A 15,137-nucleotide genomic window follows, 5' to 3' on the forward strand; every position below is an offset into this window, starting at 1 on the left:
CTCAAAAAATCGTTTTTTGGCAAGGATTGGGGCAAATGTGGCAGATCTAGATCTCCAGAAACGTTTTTAGGCAAGGAATGTGGCCGATCTAGAGCTTGGGCAGACGCAATTCATGAGAGAATATGGCTGATCGGCCCCAATTTCATGGATTCTGGCTAGAATTTCCTCGGCAATGGCCGCGTCTTGACGACTACATCAATGGCGAGGCATCTGGAGAAGGCTGTGATCGAGCAGGACGTCCCTCACCTCGCGGAGCTCATCAATTCGTGCGCCAAGCTCAAAGATCTGTCGCGCGGCAAGCTCCTCCACGATCAAATCGATCGCTCGCCGCTGGGAAGATCGACCTATCTCCGGAATCTCCTCATCGACATGTACGGCAAATGCGGCCGCGTGGATGACGCACGGAACGTCTTTGACGCCACCCAAGACCCTAACCATTTCTCGTGGAATATCCAGATCGCAGCATATGCCCAGAATGGGCATACGCAAGAGGCAAGGAACGGCCTCGATTTAATGCCGCAATGGACGTTAGTCGCCTGGAACTCGTTGATCACGGCATATGCCCAGAACAAACTCCTCTACGAGGCCAAGCATCTCTTCGCGAATATGCCCGACACGGACGTTATCTCGTGGACGGCTATGATCACAGCATATGCCCGGAATGGGCATCCACACGAGGCAAAGGCCACTTTCGATCGATCGCCGGTTCGAAACGTTCTAACGTGGAACGCAATGATCGCGAGCTACGCGGAGGGCCACTGTTTGGCGGAATCTAAAATGATGTTCGATAAGATGCCTCATTGGCATGTGGTATCTTGGACTGGGATGCTCTCGGCATATGCCTCGAATAGGCAAAAGTCTCAAGCGATTGACCTCTTTAACTCGATGCCGCGGCGAGAGGTCGTGTCGTGGAACGCTATGATCCAGGCATACGTTGACTCATCGGAGCTTGACTCTGCGCGACTAACTCTAAATAAAATGCCCTACTGGGATGTGGTATCGTGCACGGCTATGATCGCCGCATATGCCCAGAACAGGGATTTTGATGAGGCTAAGAGATTATTTGCGATCATTCCACAAAAGGACCAAGTTTGCTGGAACACGATGATCACTGCCCACATTAGCAGCGGTGACCTAATCGCCGCGGAGAGGGCGCTGGAATCTATGCCCACGCCCAACGCCGTGTCGTGGAATATCCTTCTCTCGGCCTACGCGGAGAAGGGCGAGCTGGCGAAGGCGAGGCGCCTGTTTGACAGCCTCTCCAAGAAGAACCTGGTGACGTGGAACGCCATGGTCCAGGCGTATTGCCAGGCGGGTAATATCTGTGAGGCAAAGGCGCTGTTTGATCAAATGAAACAACGAGATTCCGTGACGTGGTCGTCCATGATCCAAGCGTATGCCCAAAATGGCCACTACCGCTTGGCATTCGAGCTCTTTGGGACGCTCAATCTCGAGGGATTGAAGCCCAGCGAGATCACATTCGTGGAGATCCTCAGCGGGTGCTGCCAATCGGGGAAGATTGGCGACGCAGCATCGTTCTTCCGGTCGATGATCGAGGATTTTGAGCTGGTGCCGCTGGTGGAGCACTACCGCTGCGTGGTGGATCTTCTAGGGCGATTGAAGCGCTTCGAGGAGGCTGAGGAGCTGATAGAGAGCATGCCCTTCCCGGCCGATTCGATCGCGTGGATGGCGCTGCTAGCGTCGTGTAGGGTTCACGGTGATGTGGAGCGCGCCAAGATCGTCGCCAAGAAGATCGGCGATCTAAACCCCGAGAGGGCCGCTACGTATGTGATGCTCGCGAATATCTACAAGAAACCCGAGTCCTAGGGCTAAATAGCGCGCCAAATGCAAATTTTGCTTTCTGGAATGGATTGGATTTGTGCTCTATTTGCCACGTTGTCGAGCAAAATCTAGGGCTGACGGACACGCGGCATATTCGGCTCTGTTTTTAGGCCGTCTTGCCCTAGAAGAATATTCTAGAAGGCTCTTTCTGGAACTTTCCATACGCCACACGGCATACTCATTGGTGGCCGTCGGATGCCGGCATCCGACGGCTGGAGAGCTTAAACCGGTCTCTTTTTGGCGAGGAGGTGAAGCGCGATTAGGGATTTTTCCATCCAGCTCCGGCCGCGAGGCGCAGCGTCCAGATCTAGAGCTCCTCTCTCGGATTGCGAGGTAAAACTCCGCGAGGATGAGCGTAGTAGGGCTAGATGTCGGCAACGAGAACTGCATCGTGGGAGTGGCCCGGCAGCGCGGGATTGATGTGGTGCTCAACGATGAATCCAAGCGCGAGACGCCGGGGATGGTGTCCTTCAGTGAGAAGCAGCGGTTTCTTGGCACGGCGGCCGCGGCATCAGCTACAATGAACCCTAGGAACACAGTGTCGCAGATCAAGAGGCTGATTGGGAGGAGATTTGCCGACCCCGAGGTCCAGAAGGATTTGCAGCTCCTGCCCTTTAATGTGACCGAGGCCGCCGATGGGACCTGCCTGATCCATGTCCGCTACCTCGGAGAGGTGAAAGCCTTCACGCCGACACAGATTCTCGGCATGGTTCTCTCCAATCTCAAGACCATCGCCGAGACGAATCTGGGGACCCATGTCGTCGACTGTGTCATTGGGATCCCGGTCTACTTTTCGGATTTGCAACGACGGGCTTACCTCGATGCGGCATCCATCGCTGGGCTTCATCCTTTGCGACTCATGCACGAGACCACCGCGACAGCGCTGGCTTATGGGATTTACAAGACCGATCTGCCAGAGGGCGATCCAGTTCACGTAGCCTTCGTCGACGTTGGCCATGCTAGCACCCAGGTCTGCATCGTGGCTTTCAAAAAGGGTCAGCTCAAAATTCTTGGGACTGGCTTCGATGCCTCCCTCGGAGGCCGAGACTTCGACGAGCTTCTCTACATTCACTTTGCGTCGACTTTCAAGGAGGAGTATAAGATCGACGTGAGATCCAACCCGAAAGCTAGCCTCAGACTCAGGGGTGCGTGTGAGAAGGTGAAGAAGATTCTCAGTGCCAATGCGGTTGCTCCCATCAGCATCGAGTGCCTCATGGACGAGAAGGACGTCAAGGGGATGATCAAGCGGGAGGACTTTGAGCAGCTGGCGGCGCCATTGCTGAACAGATTCAAGTCGCCGCTGGAGAAGGCGCTAGTGGAGTCGAAGATACCGCTGGAAAAGATCAACTCGGTGGAAGTTGTGGGGTCTGGTTCCAGGATCCCGGCTATTCTACGCATCCTGGCTTCGTTTTTTAATAAGGAGCCCGGTCGGACACTCAACGCCAGCGAGTGTATAGCCAGGGGATGCGCTCTGCAATGCGCGATGCTCAGTCCAACATTCAAAGTCCGAGATTTTGAGGTCTGCTTTTCTTTGGCTGCTTTTGAGTATGTTTTTCTAATACGTTGACGTCTATACAGGTGCAAGACTCGTTCCCTTTTCCAATAGCGCTCTCTTGGAAGGGCCCTGCACCGGAGTCTGAAGATGACAATCCCAACAGCATTGTCTTTGTGAAGGGAAATCTCATCCCAAGCACCAAGATGCTGACTTTTTTCCGATCTGGGACATTTGCTATTGACGTCATGTATGCGGATATGAGCGAGCTGCCGGCTGGTGTTGGTCCTAAAATCAGTACATTCACGGTAAGCTTCTCGGCTCTTATCTTGTTTAGAGACTGAATGTTTTTCTGTAGATTGGGCCATTCACACCTACTAGGTCCGAGAAAGCGAAAATCAAGGTTAAGATCCGCCTAAATCTTCATGGCATAGTTTCCGTGGAGTCTGCTACAGTAAGTCTTGACATTGTTTGCTGGTCTGGTTTTACCTTTGTGCTTGTTCCAGATGGTCGAGGAAGAGGAGGTCGAAGTTCCGGTTACGAAGGAACCGATTGCGATGGAGACGGATAAAGAGGACGACAAGGGTGATGTTCCTATGGAAGAAGGCGATGCTAAAGTGGAAAGTGCGGAGGGTACTGACAATGGAGCACCTCCAATGGAGGAACCAGTTGAAACTCAGAAGGTATGTGTGGTGTCCTTTCGCATGTTGTTTACGTACTATGGTGGCACATCTTACAGGCCGAGCCTGTTAAGAAGAAGAAGACGAAACGGACGGATGTCCCGGTTACGGAGACGGTTCCCTGTGGATTGCCTCCAGCGGAGCTCCAGAAAGCCGTGGAGAAGGAGTACGAGTATGCCCTTCAGGATAGAGTTATGGAAGAAACCAAAGACAGAAAGAATGCAGTGGAAGCCTACGTCTATGACATGCGGAACAAGGTTTGTCATCTCGTATGTGATTTGTAATTTTAATGGCTGCTGCTTCTTTTCAGCTCTACGAGAAGCTGCATGACTATGTCACGGATTTTGAGAAGGAGGAGCTAACAGCAAAGCTCCAGCAAACAGAGGACTGGCTGTACGAGGAAGGCGAGGACGAAATCAAGAGCGTCTACGTTGCAAAGCTCGCTGAGCTGAAAAAGGTAATACCCAGCTGCTAGCTTTAAAACACCTTCCAACTTTTTTCTATTGCAGCTCGGGGATCCCATAGAAGAACGGCAGAGAGAAGAGGAGACCCGCGCTCCATCCGTCAACACGTTGCTATACTGCATCAACAGCTTCCGAGAGGCCGCGCTTTCCAAGGACCCCAAGTTTGATCACATCGACCCGGCGGAGAAAGAAAAGGTAAGAAGATTTAGACATCCGAGTAGCTGGCGGTCGCGGTGATTATTAACTCGTGCTTTCCAATGCAGGTGGTTGTGGAGTGTAACAAGGCGGAGGAATGGTTGCGAGACAAGAAGCATCAGCAAGACGGTCTCGCTCGGTCTGTGAACCCGGTATTGTTATCGGCGGACATCAAAAAGAAGGCCGAAGTTTTGGACCGGTATGGTGGTCTCGTTCTTGTTTTCCACTTGCAAGTGGAGTGACTTGACTTGTTTTGGATGTTTTTACAGGTTTTGCAAGCCGATAATGACGAAACCAAAGCCGGCGCCTCCAAAGGCGGCGGCGCCAGCGGCGGAAGCCAAGTCCGCGGCGGAGAACAAGGAGAGCAAGGCGGAGCAAGCAGCCGGCGGTGCTCCACAAGCCGAGGACGCGGGCGGCGCCGTTGATCCCATGGACACTGATCACAACAATCCGGAGCAGGAAGGCAGCCAAAGCGAGTGACTATGACTTCCGTACCACCTTACAGTACGTGATAAGCCAAGAGGGAAGAGCATTAGCTGAGAAAGAAAAAGAAAAAAGAGAATTTACCCCGGGTGTGTGATTATGGGCGAAAGAGAGGCGTCCTTTTTTTTTACGTAAGTAGTTTTGATTCATTTTAAAGTGGGTTTAGCTACAAACTTCCACGTACTATACACCTAGGAAAGATATATTTTTCCATAGGAAATGAGAAAGACAAAGAAGAAAGAGATTTTACTCGGTTACAGGCGAAAGGGAGGCGTCCTTATTTTTAAGGAAGTAGTTTTGATTCATTTTAAGCTACGAAAAGTGGAAACTTCCACGTACTAAACACTTAGGAAAAATATCAAGTCAAAACCAGCAGTCATAGAAGAATAGGAGAACATCACTATAGGAATTCAACCAAAACATCACGACTTCCACGAACTAAACGATCAGAAATTTTCTTGGTCCAAATGCCAGATTTTGAGTCAAAGCGGGCGTTTTGCATTTTCTCCATCCTCGAGGTATATTTCTTGTTCTAGAAGGAACGTGGCGCTTGGATCACACTAGCCACGTCACTCGCCACCTCCGCAACTAAAAATGGAATAAAGCCTGCTAAATTAGGGCGCCTCTGCCAAGCGGCCATCCAACGGCTGCGGCGCGTCCTAGCGTCATCTAACGGGTATCGCGGCGCCACGCGCGTTTTCTACACCATATTAATTGCCCCACGGTTGTTTTGTAAAAGAAAAAAAGTTTGATCGATCGAGTGCGAGGTAGCGAGACGATGGATCCCAGCGAGCAGTCGCAGCTCCAGCGGCGGCATTCCGGCGCTAATGCAGGTCGGAATCTCTTGGGCGATGAGGATTTGTGCTCGTCGTGCGAATCGTCGAGCGAATCGTCGGGCGCGGCCAAGATCTTCCCTCCGCCGCTCACGATCCTGGCCGGGGACTGCTGCTACTCGCGATTCCCGTATTGCATGCCGCGCTGGGGGCTCCGCCCCATCCGGAGGAAGGGCCGGTTTCTTCTCCAGGAGGTGAGGGTGCCGCGGCAGCTCATGTTCCACTCGGTGAGGAAGAATGGGCGATTGGTGCTGATGCTGCTGCTCCACCGCGACCGGATCGAAGATGAATTGCCGCGCGATCACCCAATTGCGGCTGCCACAGCCGGTGATCAAGAAGAAGAAGAAGAAGAATCCGATAGCTCCTTGATCTCAGGATCCTTGAGCGCGAGCTCTTCCAATTCTTCTTCTTCCAGCTGGAATCTCAAAGATCTCGGCGAGCTGAGTCTCAAGGATCTCAGAGAGGAGGAGGAAGCCCGGGCTCGGACCGATTCAAATCTCAAGAGTGTGGTTGTGATCAAAGATGGCGTTGTCAAGTTCCCGTACGGAAATCCTCTCAAGAACACCAACGTTCCAAAGACTTCCACTTTCCCAGAGAAGAGTTCCTCCACTCTAGCCAAGAGATCGAGCATGGACGATTTGCTGGTGGCGAATCTTTGCGGCAAAGCCAGTGGCAGCGCGTGGAAGGGTAGCGACCTCGGCAGCTTCCAAAGCATCTCGCATTGGACACATTGATGGAAAAGATTGGGCAACCTCTCAAATATCTTCTCTTTGCTATATTAAAGAGTTGTAAAGTTACAGATCATGATCGATCATCCAAAACCACAGAAAAAAAGGAGTAAAGTAACGGATCAATCGAACAACAATCAAAACCACAAAGTCAATAAGATGGTCAAAACACAGAAAAAAAAAACTGCCTGTGGGGTTGGCTGGATCAAGCTGGCCGCCTATTTGAGAAAACGTGTTCTTATCTTACAGGGGGTGAAAAAGAGTCGGGTGGGTCGCATTTCAGACCATGCACGTGAATTTCCTGGAACAGAGCACGTCAACCCACGTCAAAACCCAAAAACCCTAAAAACGATACCTCTGGATATGCTCTCACGTTTGAATCTTTCACCTCTACTGGTGGTGAAAGTGGCAGAGGAGCTTGGAGCTCCTTGGCTCGCCCCGCTTGGAGTGGAGTGGCACAACGCGAATTCCTTGCTCCAGCTCCGGGACGGGGATGCAAGCTTGCCCCACGAAATCGTCTCTCCGCATTCGATCGTGCTCCCACACCTCGAATCGCAGCACGGCGATCTCCGGGACTGGAAGAAACGAAACCAAACGATTCTAGGGAATGACACCATCGCTCCAGAGCTTTACTTACCTGTTAGCGGGAACTCGAACACCTCGGTTTCCCAGTTTGGATGATGCGTCTTGTGCGCGACTTTGGTCCTCTTTTTCAGCTTGTCGGCCGCAACTCCATGCACCGCAACCTACACCCATGTTGAAAAAGAGTTTCCAGTACTGGAAAGAGAGAGAAAGAAAAACTGCTCACCTTTACGTAGAAATCTGGTTTGGAGAAGAGATCGAATCGCTTGTGCCAGTCGGTGCCTGTCAAGACTCTCACCTGCATGTACAGCGACATGAAATCGGAGCTACTGGCCGGTTTTGCGAACCTTGAGTGTAGATTTGACGTTGCTGTCGTGTGGGACGTCGCTGAGAAAGCAGTCGGGCTTTTTTATGTAGCCGCAGCCTCCGTTTCCAAGGAAGAAACCTCGAGCAACCCAGCACGGACGGTCTTTTCCTTGCAAGTTTAACGCGGCCAGCTGAAATCCATGACTCCAAGCAAGCATTGGATCCGCATTCGAGGAATCAAAGCGGAGGCCGAACGGGTACATTCGGCCCAAGTTGTTCTTTGTGTACCTGAAAGTATGGAGTTAGAAAACTTGCAAAACAATATAAGAACACCAAACTGGATGAGAGAAAATGGATTCGACAGCACTGATTTCTTTAGCTGGGGCTCGCTCATGTTGGCCATGATTGCAGTGCTGGTGGAGACAAGTTCGCCATTGACAGGAGCTTCCTTCATCTCCGACGGTTTGGCGCAGTAGATGTACAGCAAGTGCTGTAGCTCCGGGATTTTGGGAACTTCAGGATGTTCCTCGTGCAAACTGGCGGCAGCCATTGCTTCCGCAGCTTTCGTAACATTACGCTTGCCGCGATGTTTTCTATCTTCTTCTTCATCCGATGAACTGCTTGAGAAGCTGCTCTCTGAGCCGCTGTGTCGATGATTTGGAGTAATAGCTTCTACAGCGCCCTCTGGATCCCGGGCAACCTATTCCAAGGTAGGCGATATAAGATGCATTTGAAAAAATGCGAACTAAAGTTACCTGCTTGGCTAAATGCTCCGTTGGAGGTTTGTCCGAGATGATTATCTTTCTCCTGAGTTCCCAGGGTGACAGAAACTCTGTCGGGGGCGTCTCAGAAGCCGGTATATACAATGCATCGCCAACGAGCTCTCGAAGTATCTGCATTTATCCTATTCATTAGAATAATCACAGTGCAGAGCCAGAAAAGAAGAAGCAAAAGGAAATACTTGAGAGAAAAACAAAACACAAAATATAAGCATTGAAGAAGCAGAAGAAAAAAAAAGTGGCTTGTCAGAGAAACCTTGGCCGCTTCCTGTTGTAAAGCCGGTGGCAAATGATTTTCAATAGTGACAATCACTGGGTATTCCGACGCTACAAAAGCGTGCTCCTTTATAGCCGCTACGCAGACATCGAATGGAACAGCCCTCGTCAACGTGCTGCAACACGGCATTCAGATTTGCCTCGAGCAATCAATCAAAGGCATACCAAACTCATACCAAAAGCACAAAGCAAATCACACTTCCAGGAAAGAAAGAACGAAAGAAAAGAGCTCACCCGCCATGGAAGACCATAACCTTGCCTTTGTGCTCCCAGCAGTCCAACTCGATGACACGGCAGCCATTTCGTAGCGCCAAGACAATGGGCGACGAGCACGATTTGGAGGTGAGCTGGTTCCCTTTGAGGTACGAGTTGTGGCTTGTATGGATGTAATAATGTGAGAGTGGAGCAGTCATGTCGTGGCTTGGCTGCGAATCAATCACCTTGACTTTAGCATATACTGATAGAACGCAGGAAAAAAAAGGAAGCTATGCTATGTATGACGAAGTCTTTCTTACCTTCTTCGTGCCAAGCATTGCAGCATTGAGTGCTGGATCGAGGAGAAATTTGTGGATGAAGCTCGTGAGATCCAGGCCCTGCGGCGCCAGCCTAGACATAATCTCGGACGCTGTGCTCTGGCTCAAGCTCGGGTCACAGCCTTGAAATCTCTCCAAGAAACGCGCCATTCCAGCGGCATTTATGACCGTGCCCCCGCCGGCAGCCTCATCAAACATCTCCCTCACGAGCTCTGGCGGCTGGAGATTTCCCTTCATTGTCCCTGCCGCTGGGTTTCTCTCGTAATATCGCTCGACTGACTGCCGCGACGCGAATCACATTCGCTTTACCTGGAGGGAATCGCGACGCGCTCGCCGGCGCCGGCTAGGGCAACGCAGCCTCCGATCACTGTGAAACACGAGGACGTTGATCGATCGCGAGCTAGAAGAGGAAGAAAGAGGGATTAATCTATCCCGAGGAAGTAAAAGGACAAAACCCTGGTGGTATATTCTACGAATATTACATGGACAGGGATATGCTATTTCGATGCCAGGAATATAAGATTACACACGTTCCAGTCTCTCCCTTTCACACTAATGGCGTTAGTGGCACCACAGTACAAGGCTGTCCTTACAAGCGCTGGAGCAAACAAGGCCTTCTCCTTCTAGGGCTCCTCTCTTCCACTCCAGCGTTTAGGGCTCGCAGATCCCAGCTCCTGGCGATGGCGACGCAATGCCGCGGCGATCAATGCGGCAGGCGCTGGAGCGCGCGCCTCTCTCCGGCAGTGTGCTCCAGCAGCAGGGGTGTGAGATCACGATGATCGGCAGCACAGTGGAAAAGAACAAGCGGCCAGCGGAGGAATCACAGGGGGCGGGGTGCCACGCATTGATTTCCAGCGGTGCGCGGTACTAGTAGGTCCTGCATTGATGCGCGGCTCGCTTCTTTCGTCCCATTCATGAGATAGCGGTGCGGGGGAGTGACAAAAGCTCTCTCGAGGTGAGATCCATATCCTGGTTTCTACGGGTTCTCTTTTCTTTTGCTTTGATTTTTCAACGTAGCCAGAGAGAATAGGCACTAGTCCAGTGGTGTGATCTTTGTTTCATAGTTCTTTTTTTTTCCAGGCTCGAGTTTTTTGCATACTAGGTACTGGTGGTCCGGATAAAAGTCAAAGGGGACTTTTACGAGCTGGGATCACAAAAGCAGGGAGAAAGAGGACTTGTCCATCCTTTCGAATCGATTCCATGGCTGGATACTTCTTCTACTGCTAAGGTGCTGGTTTTCTTCTTCGATCTATAGGATTTGCTGCTGCTGCTTCTCGCTAGCAATGGGATCCTGCTTGTCCAGCGAGAGAGGAGCGCAGCAGAATGGTGCTGCTAGTAGATCTTCCCGGAAGACCTTGAAGAGGGAAGCAAAAGAAGTTCTTGCTGTAGAGGCCAAGAACGATCAGCAGCTGGCTTGTTTCCCGGGAAGATTGTGTACAAACGGATCAAGTAATTCGTGCTGCCTCTTCTCGCAGCAAGGGAGGAAGGGGGTGAACCAAGATGCCATGATCGCTTGGGAGGTAAGATCGTCTAACTTGTTTTGCTCTGTGATCCTTGAGTGTTCTAAACTTTGAGTGTTTGTTTCCTTGGCAGAGCTTTGCTTCAAGAGAGGACACCGCATTTTGTGGTGTCTTTGACGGGCATGGACCGTATGGGCATCTAGTGGCTCGCAGAGTCCGCGATTCACTTCCACTCAAGCTGGTTCTTAACTGGCAAGAGTCCGAATGTGCGAAGAACGACGAGATCAAGATCCCGTCGAAGAGAAACGACGAAGAAGGTGATGAAGCCGCTGCCGAGTACGATTTGTTCTGCACCTGGAAGGATTTGCACTTGAAGGCATTCAAAGTTATGGACCGTGAGCTTCAAGTTCATCCATCCATCGACTGCTTCTGTAGCGGGACGACAGCTGTGACTGTGCTCAAACAGGTGCGCAATGCCCGTTTTTTAGTGCTCGAACAAGTGAAGAAAACAATGGTTTTAATTTCAGGGCCAGGATCTCTTCATTGGAAATGTTGGAGACTCGCGAGCGATTCTAGGAACTACTGCTGAGGACGGCTCCTTCTCAGCAGTGCCTTTGACAGTGGATCTGAAACCGAATCTTCCCAGTAAGTTGTCTCGATCGATATCACCTTTACTTTTGCCAAGATTCTGCTCAAGCGTCAACTTTGACTTGTTCTATCAGAGGAGGCCGAGAGAATCCGTCAATGCAAAGGTCGAGTTTTTGCTCTCCATGACGAGCCGGAAGTTCATCGGGTGTGGCTGCCGCACGAGAACTCTCCCGGCCTCGCAATGGCCAGAGCGTTTGGAGACTTTTGCTTGAAAGACTTCGGCGTGATCGCTGTTCCAGAGGTATACTACCGCCGACTGAGTGACCGAGACAAATTCGTTGTGCTAGCGACAGACGGGGTAAGCGCAGTGATAGTAGTGATTATTATCACTTACTGTGCTTTCTTTTTCTTCCTTCGCCAACAGGTGTGGGATGTTCTTAGCAACGAGGAAGTCGTCAACATCATATCTTCACACCCGACAAGAAGCACTGCAGCGAGGACTCTTGTAGAGGCGGCCGTCCACGCGTGGATGCTCAAGTATCCAACCTCCAAGATCGACGACTGTGCGGCGGTGTGTCTGTTCTTGGACACCGTCACGGTTTCTCATGCCTCGAATGGAGACAACGAGAACAAGACGATATCAACAGCAAGTCTTAGCTCAGCTCGCAGCTTTGCCGGCATCACAGTGTCAAAAGGCTCCAGTGACGAAGAAGGATCAAAAGAAGCTCCAGCAGCGGCAGTGGCAGCAGTGACAGGAGACGAGAAAGATTCAAGAGACGATGCGACGAGTAAAACCGGCGAGGAAGAGTCGTCCAAGTCGGAGTGGTCGGCTCTCGAAGGCATCACCAGGGTGAACTCGCTGCTAAGTTTGCCGAGGTTTTTGCTGGGGGACAAGAGGCTCGGTGGCTCCAAGAGGAGGCGTTGAAGAAAGTAGCAGGGGATCAAAGAGACCATTCCTATAATCTTGGAGCTTCAATCCAAGCACAGGATTATGCGATATGGTGCTTGGAAATGGGAACAAATTTTAATTAAGGTTATATTATTCTATTAAGCAGTTAAGTTATGCAAGTTCGAATCCTGTTATCCATATCTTTGAAACTTGATTAGATGCTAAGTTAAACTGCTGCTAATGTGGACGTGCCAGAGTGGTTGTCGGGCATGACTAGAAATCATGTGGGCTTGCCCGCGCAGGTTCGAATCCTGCCGTCCACGTTTTCACCCTCGTTTTAGCACTGCTTGAGCGTTTGGACTGGTAGCTCAAAGAAAGTGATAGCTCTTTGATCGATCTTTTCTTTTTGATCCATTTTTGTAGTCCTGAAAAGAACACGCGTTGCGAATGGATCAATCATAGCGTCAATAATCTGCTGTACATTTTCTTTTGATCTTTTCTTTTTTCTCTCTGTCCCATTTATCGCTCTCGTGCCTTCGCTGTGACTAATTGATGTTTTTCCCTGAAGAACACAAAGTTTGGTCATTAAACTTCCAGTGGATCTCCTTTCAACGAACCTTGTGTGTGTGTGTGTGTGTGAGAGAGAGAGAGAGAGAGAGAGAGAGAGGAAACTTTAGTTTAGCTTCAGCTAGCTTCTCAGATCCTTTCTCAGGATTTTTCGTGAAGGTGACTTGGGTATGGAGTCCACGAAGTAAACTTTGTGCATTTTCTTGTAGAAGACAACTGCAGCCGTAAGTTCGCATTTAAAGAGAGAGCTGGCTGAGTGTCATGCTTCATTTAAAGCCGCGATCACTGCTGCGATGGGAATGGAAAAGAAGAGAAGAGATTGGAAACTTGCCTGTTGTGATACGAACAGTTTGAGCTCCTCTTCCGATACTTCAAAGCCATTTGCAATCAACCTACAATGTACAAGCTTGTAAGAAAAAGAATAGAAAAAACTTGCAAGTCCGTGGATTCAAAGAACAAACCAACAGAGACAAAGAACCAACTTTGAATTTTATTTGATGATCTCCTTGACACGATCCACCAGGAAAACCTCATTGATGTATCCAACATCTCCGGTGTGAAGCCAGCCCTCCTTGTCGATCGTAAGTGCAGTTGCCTCTGGATCGTTCAGATACCCTGCCTGTGAATCAAGTGAGGCCTAGAACACAAAAAAAAAAACCAAAGAAGAAAAACACGAGGAAGAAGTTTTTCCACCTTTCATGATCTAGGCTCCATCTTGGTTGTGTGGAAGTGACACTCCACCTCGGCACTGGCGTTTCACGAGCAAGATCCAGGCTTGACTGGAAAAACTTCTTTCGCGAATGCCAGATTCATGGCGATCACAGGCCCAGCTTCAATCATCCCATGCCACGATCGGGTTCGGCACGAGGCGCGCGGTAGCTCTGGATGAGCTCCAGCGAACTTGGGCATGATGAGAATGGCGCAGCGAGCACAGGAACACCAAATTCATGGAGTAGATGTGCAGCACGCACAGCACGACGTCGTCGTAGATCCACCTGCTGGGCGATGCTCTTTGGGCAATCGGGTGGTACCGCTCGAGTAGGGGAGTGCCGCCACGTCGTCCGGCTGTACCACCTCGGAGTCCACCTCTGAGCAGCGTGGAGAATGGAAGATGGCCTTGGCGAGTTCAGCGAGAGTTTTACTCCATCTTGGGGCGGTGGATCATCGACGTCCGGATCGAGCTCCGAAGCTCACGAAATTTAAGTAAGGTTATTATATTGCACTTAAACCGAGTCTAGGGTTCTCACTCTGCTCACAAATTCCAAGTCTTTGACCTTAGGTTCTTCAATCCACGGACTAAGTGAGAAACCAAATCCAAGTCTTTTTCACAGACAATGGAGGAGGAGGAGGAGGTGGTAGGGGCCAAGACAGGACTGGATGCAGAGCAGACTGTGGAGAGTCGTCAAAAGGAAAAGTTTGCAGACGTTGGAGCACTGAAGACAAAACCAAAGACGAAGAGGAGCTCCTCGGGGGCCAAGGCAGGACAGGATTCGGCGGAAGCAGAGCCGACTGTGGTCGACGAGGACCGTCAAAAGGACAAGTCTGCAGTCGTTGAAGATGAGGGAGGAGCACCGACAGCAAAGAAGAAGAGGCGCAGGACATCCTCGGGTGCCAAGGCAGGGGAGGCAGAGCCGATTGTGCTCGAGGAGCACTATCAAAAGGACAAGTCTGCAGTGGTGCCGTATGGAGGATCACCCAAGAGGACAGATAAAAAGAAGAAGCGTAAGAAATCTCAGGAGCCTGAATCGTCGGGAAGGGAGATAGGTGCTATTATTGCGGAGGAGGAGCAGGAACCAGAAATTTTATCCTGGCTTTACGAGAAAATAGAGGATCCGAATCAGTTCTTCCACAAGTTATTGCCACCATCAAGTGCACAGCAAGTTGTGCGGGCACTTGAAGATGTGTCACCTTCTTATTATCTCCAGTGCCTGGAAGATTTTCAATCCCTCTCGCCGGACATGCTTCCAATCCTCCAAACAGGTACGAAACTGTGTATACAAATCTTTGGCCATGAAACAATTTGTTCGTTTGTTTCTTCAGTTCGTCACATCGGTGAACATGTTCGCCTTATCTCGATGGCATTGCAGCGGCACAAGAAAATCGTGCAGCGATTCAGCAACTTCAACAAGGAGGATGCTCTGATCCATCTCTGCGATCCATCGCGCTCGACTAAGCTAGAGCTTCCGAGCTTCTCAGCCACCAAGTTCTCTCCACCACTGTCCTTCGATTTCGTTGGCCGTTCAAAGCTCCGCTCACTACTCCAACGAATCAAAGTTAAAAGTGATATCCACTTCCGAGGCCATCCGGGTAGAGGCAAGTCGTATGTTTTGGCAGCCCTGGCGAGCTATCTTCACACTTACAAGCAAGAATGCGGGGTGGTCGTTTATATCCTTTTGTCACGGCTGGTTCAGACGGAGCAGAAGCTTACGTATGTTTTGCA

At 50.6% G+C, this 15,137-nt stretch overlaps 5 protein-coding genes and 1 non-coding gene across 7 annotated transcripts; 4 read left to right on the forward strand and 2 right to left on the reverse strand.

Annotated features, from left to right (window-relative positions):
• Nucleotides 1-198: 198 nt before the first annotated feature.
• Nucleotides 199-2,179, forward strand: LOC112349467 (pentatricopeptide repeat-containing protein At4g02750-like). Its single transcript, XM_024683921.1, has 2 exons — nucleotides 199-1,784; nucleotides 1,915-2,179. Exons 1-2 carry the CDS (start codon nucleotides 199-201, stop codon nucleotides 2,177-2,179), a joined length of 1,851 nt encoding a protein of 616 aa, XP_024539689.1.
• Nucleotides 1,987-5,339, forward strand: LOC9660106 (heat shock 70 kDa protein 14). The gene is made up of 9 exons (XM_024683942.1): nucleotides 1,987-3,361; nucleotides 3,421-3,642; nucleotides 3,693-3,788; nucleotides 3,841-4,017; nucleotides 4,074-4,271; nucleotides 4,325-4,471; nucleotides 4,524-4,673; nucleotides 4,742-4,872; nucleotides 4,943-5,339. The coding sequence occupies exons 1-9, from the start codon at nucleotides 2,192-2,194 to the stop codon at nucleotides 5,151-5,153; spliced, it is 2,502 nt and encodes an 833-aa protein (XP_024539710.1). The 5' UTR covers nucleotides 1,987-2,191; the 3' UTR covers nucleotides 5,154-5,339.
• Nucleotides 5,340-6,738: 1,399 nt separating this feature from the next.
• Nucleotides 6,739-9,619, reverse strand: LOC9659572 (phosphoinositide phospholipase C 2). Of its 2 annotated transcripts, none has more exons than XM_024684070.1 (10): nucleotides 9,176-9,619; nucleotides 8,895-9,085; nucleotides 8,641-8,776; nucleotides 8,361-8,498; nucleotides 7,944-8,305; nucleotides 7,647-7,893; nucleotides 7,526-7,597; nucleotides 7,355-7,463; nucleotides 7,084-7,292; nucleotides 6,739-7,018 (listed from the first exon to the last, which is right to left on the reverse strand). In XM_024684070.1, the coding sequence occupies exons 1-9, from the start codon at nucleotides 9,428-9,430 to the stop codon at nucleotides 7,108-7,110; spliced, it is 1,695 nt and encodes a 564-aa protein (XP_024539838.1). In that variant the 5' UTR covers nucleotides 9,431-9,619; the 3' UTR covers nucleotides 6,739-7,018; nucleotides 7,084-7,107. The 2 variants fall into 2 exon arrangements, with proteins under 2 accessions (XP_024539838.1, XP_024539837.1); XM_024684069.1 differs by having other exon boundaries at nucleotides 6,939-7,018; nucleotides 7,073-7,292.
• Nucleotides 9,620-9,744: 125 nt separating this feature from the next.
• On the forward strand, nucleotides 9,745-12,309 carry LOC9660107 (probable protein phosphatase 2C 33). Its single transcript, XM_002978902.2, has 6 exons — nucleotides 9,745-10,148; nucleotides 10,274-10,713; nucleotides 10,787-11,119; nucleotides 11,181-11,298; nucleotides 11,376-11,599; nucleotides 11,666-12,309. Exons 2-6 carry the CDS (start codon nucleotides 10,477-10,479, stop codon nucleotides 12,164-12,166), a joined length of 1,413 nt encoding a protein of 470 aa, XP_002978948.1. The 5' UTR covers nucleotides 9,745-10,148; nucleotides 10,274-10,476; the 3' UTR covers nucleotides 12,167-12,309.
• A 63-nt stretch (nucleotides 12,310-12,372) lies between these two features.
• Nucleotides 12,373-12,453, forward strand: TRNAS-AGA. The gene has a single exon. It is a non-coding gene; the product is annotated as a tRNA-Ser (tRNA).
• A 734-nt stretch (nucleotides 12,454-13,187) lies between these two features.
• On the reverse strand, nucleotides 13,188-13,606 carry LOC112349468 (4-coumarate--CoA ligase 1-like). Its single transcript, XM_024683922.1, has 2 exons — nucleotides 13,487-13,606; nucleotides 13,188-13,334 (listed from the first exon to the last, which is right to left on the reverse strand). The coding sequence occupies exons 1-2, from the start codon at nucleotides 13,604-13,606 to the stop codon at nucleotides 13,188-13,190; spliced, it is 267 nt and encodes an 88-aa protein (XP_024539690.1).
• Between the last annotated feature and the right edge of the window lie 1,531 nt (nucleotides 13,607-15,137).

Source organism: Selaginella moellendorffii, unplaced genomic scaffold (assembly GCF_000143415.4).
Source record: "Selaginella moellendorffii unplaced genomic scaffold, v1.0 SELMOscaffold_39, whole genome shotgun sequence".
In the NCBI taxonomy this organism is placed as follows: Eukaryota; Viridiplantae; Streptophyta; class Lycopodiopsida; order Selaginellales; family Selaginellaceae; genus Selaginella; species Selaginella moellendorffii.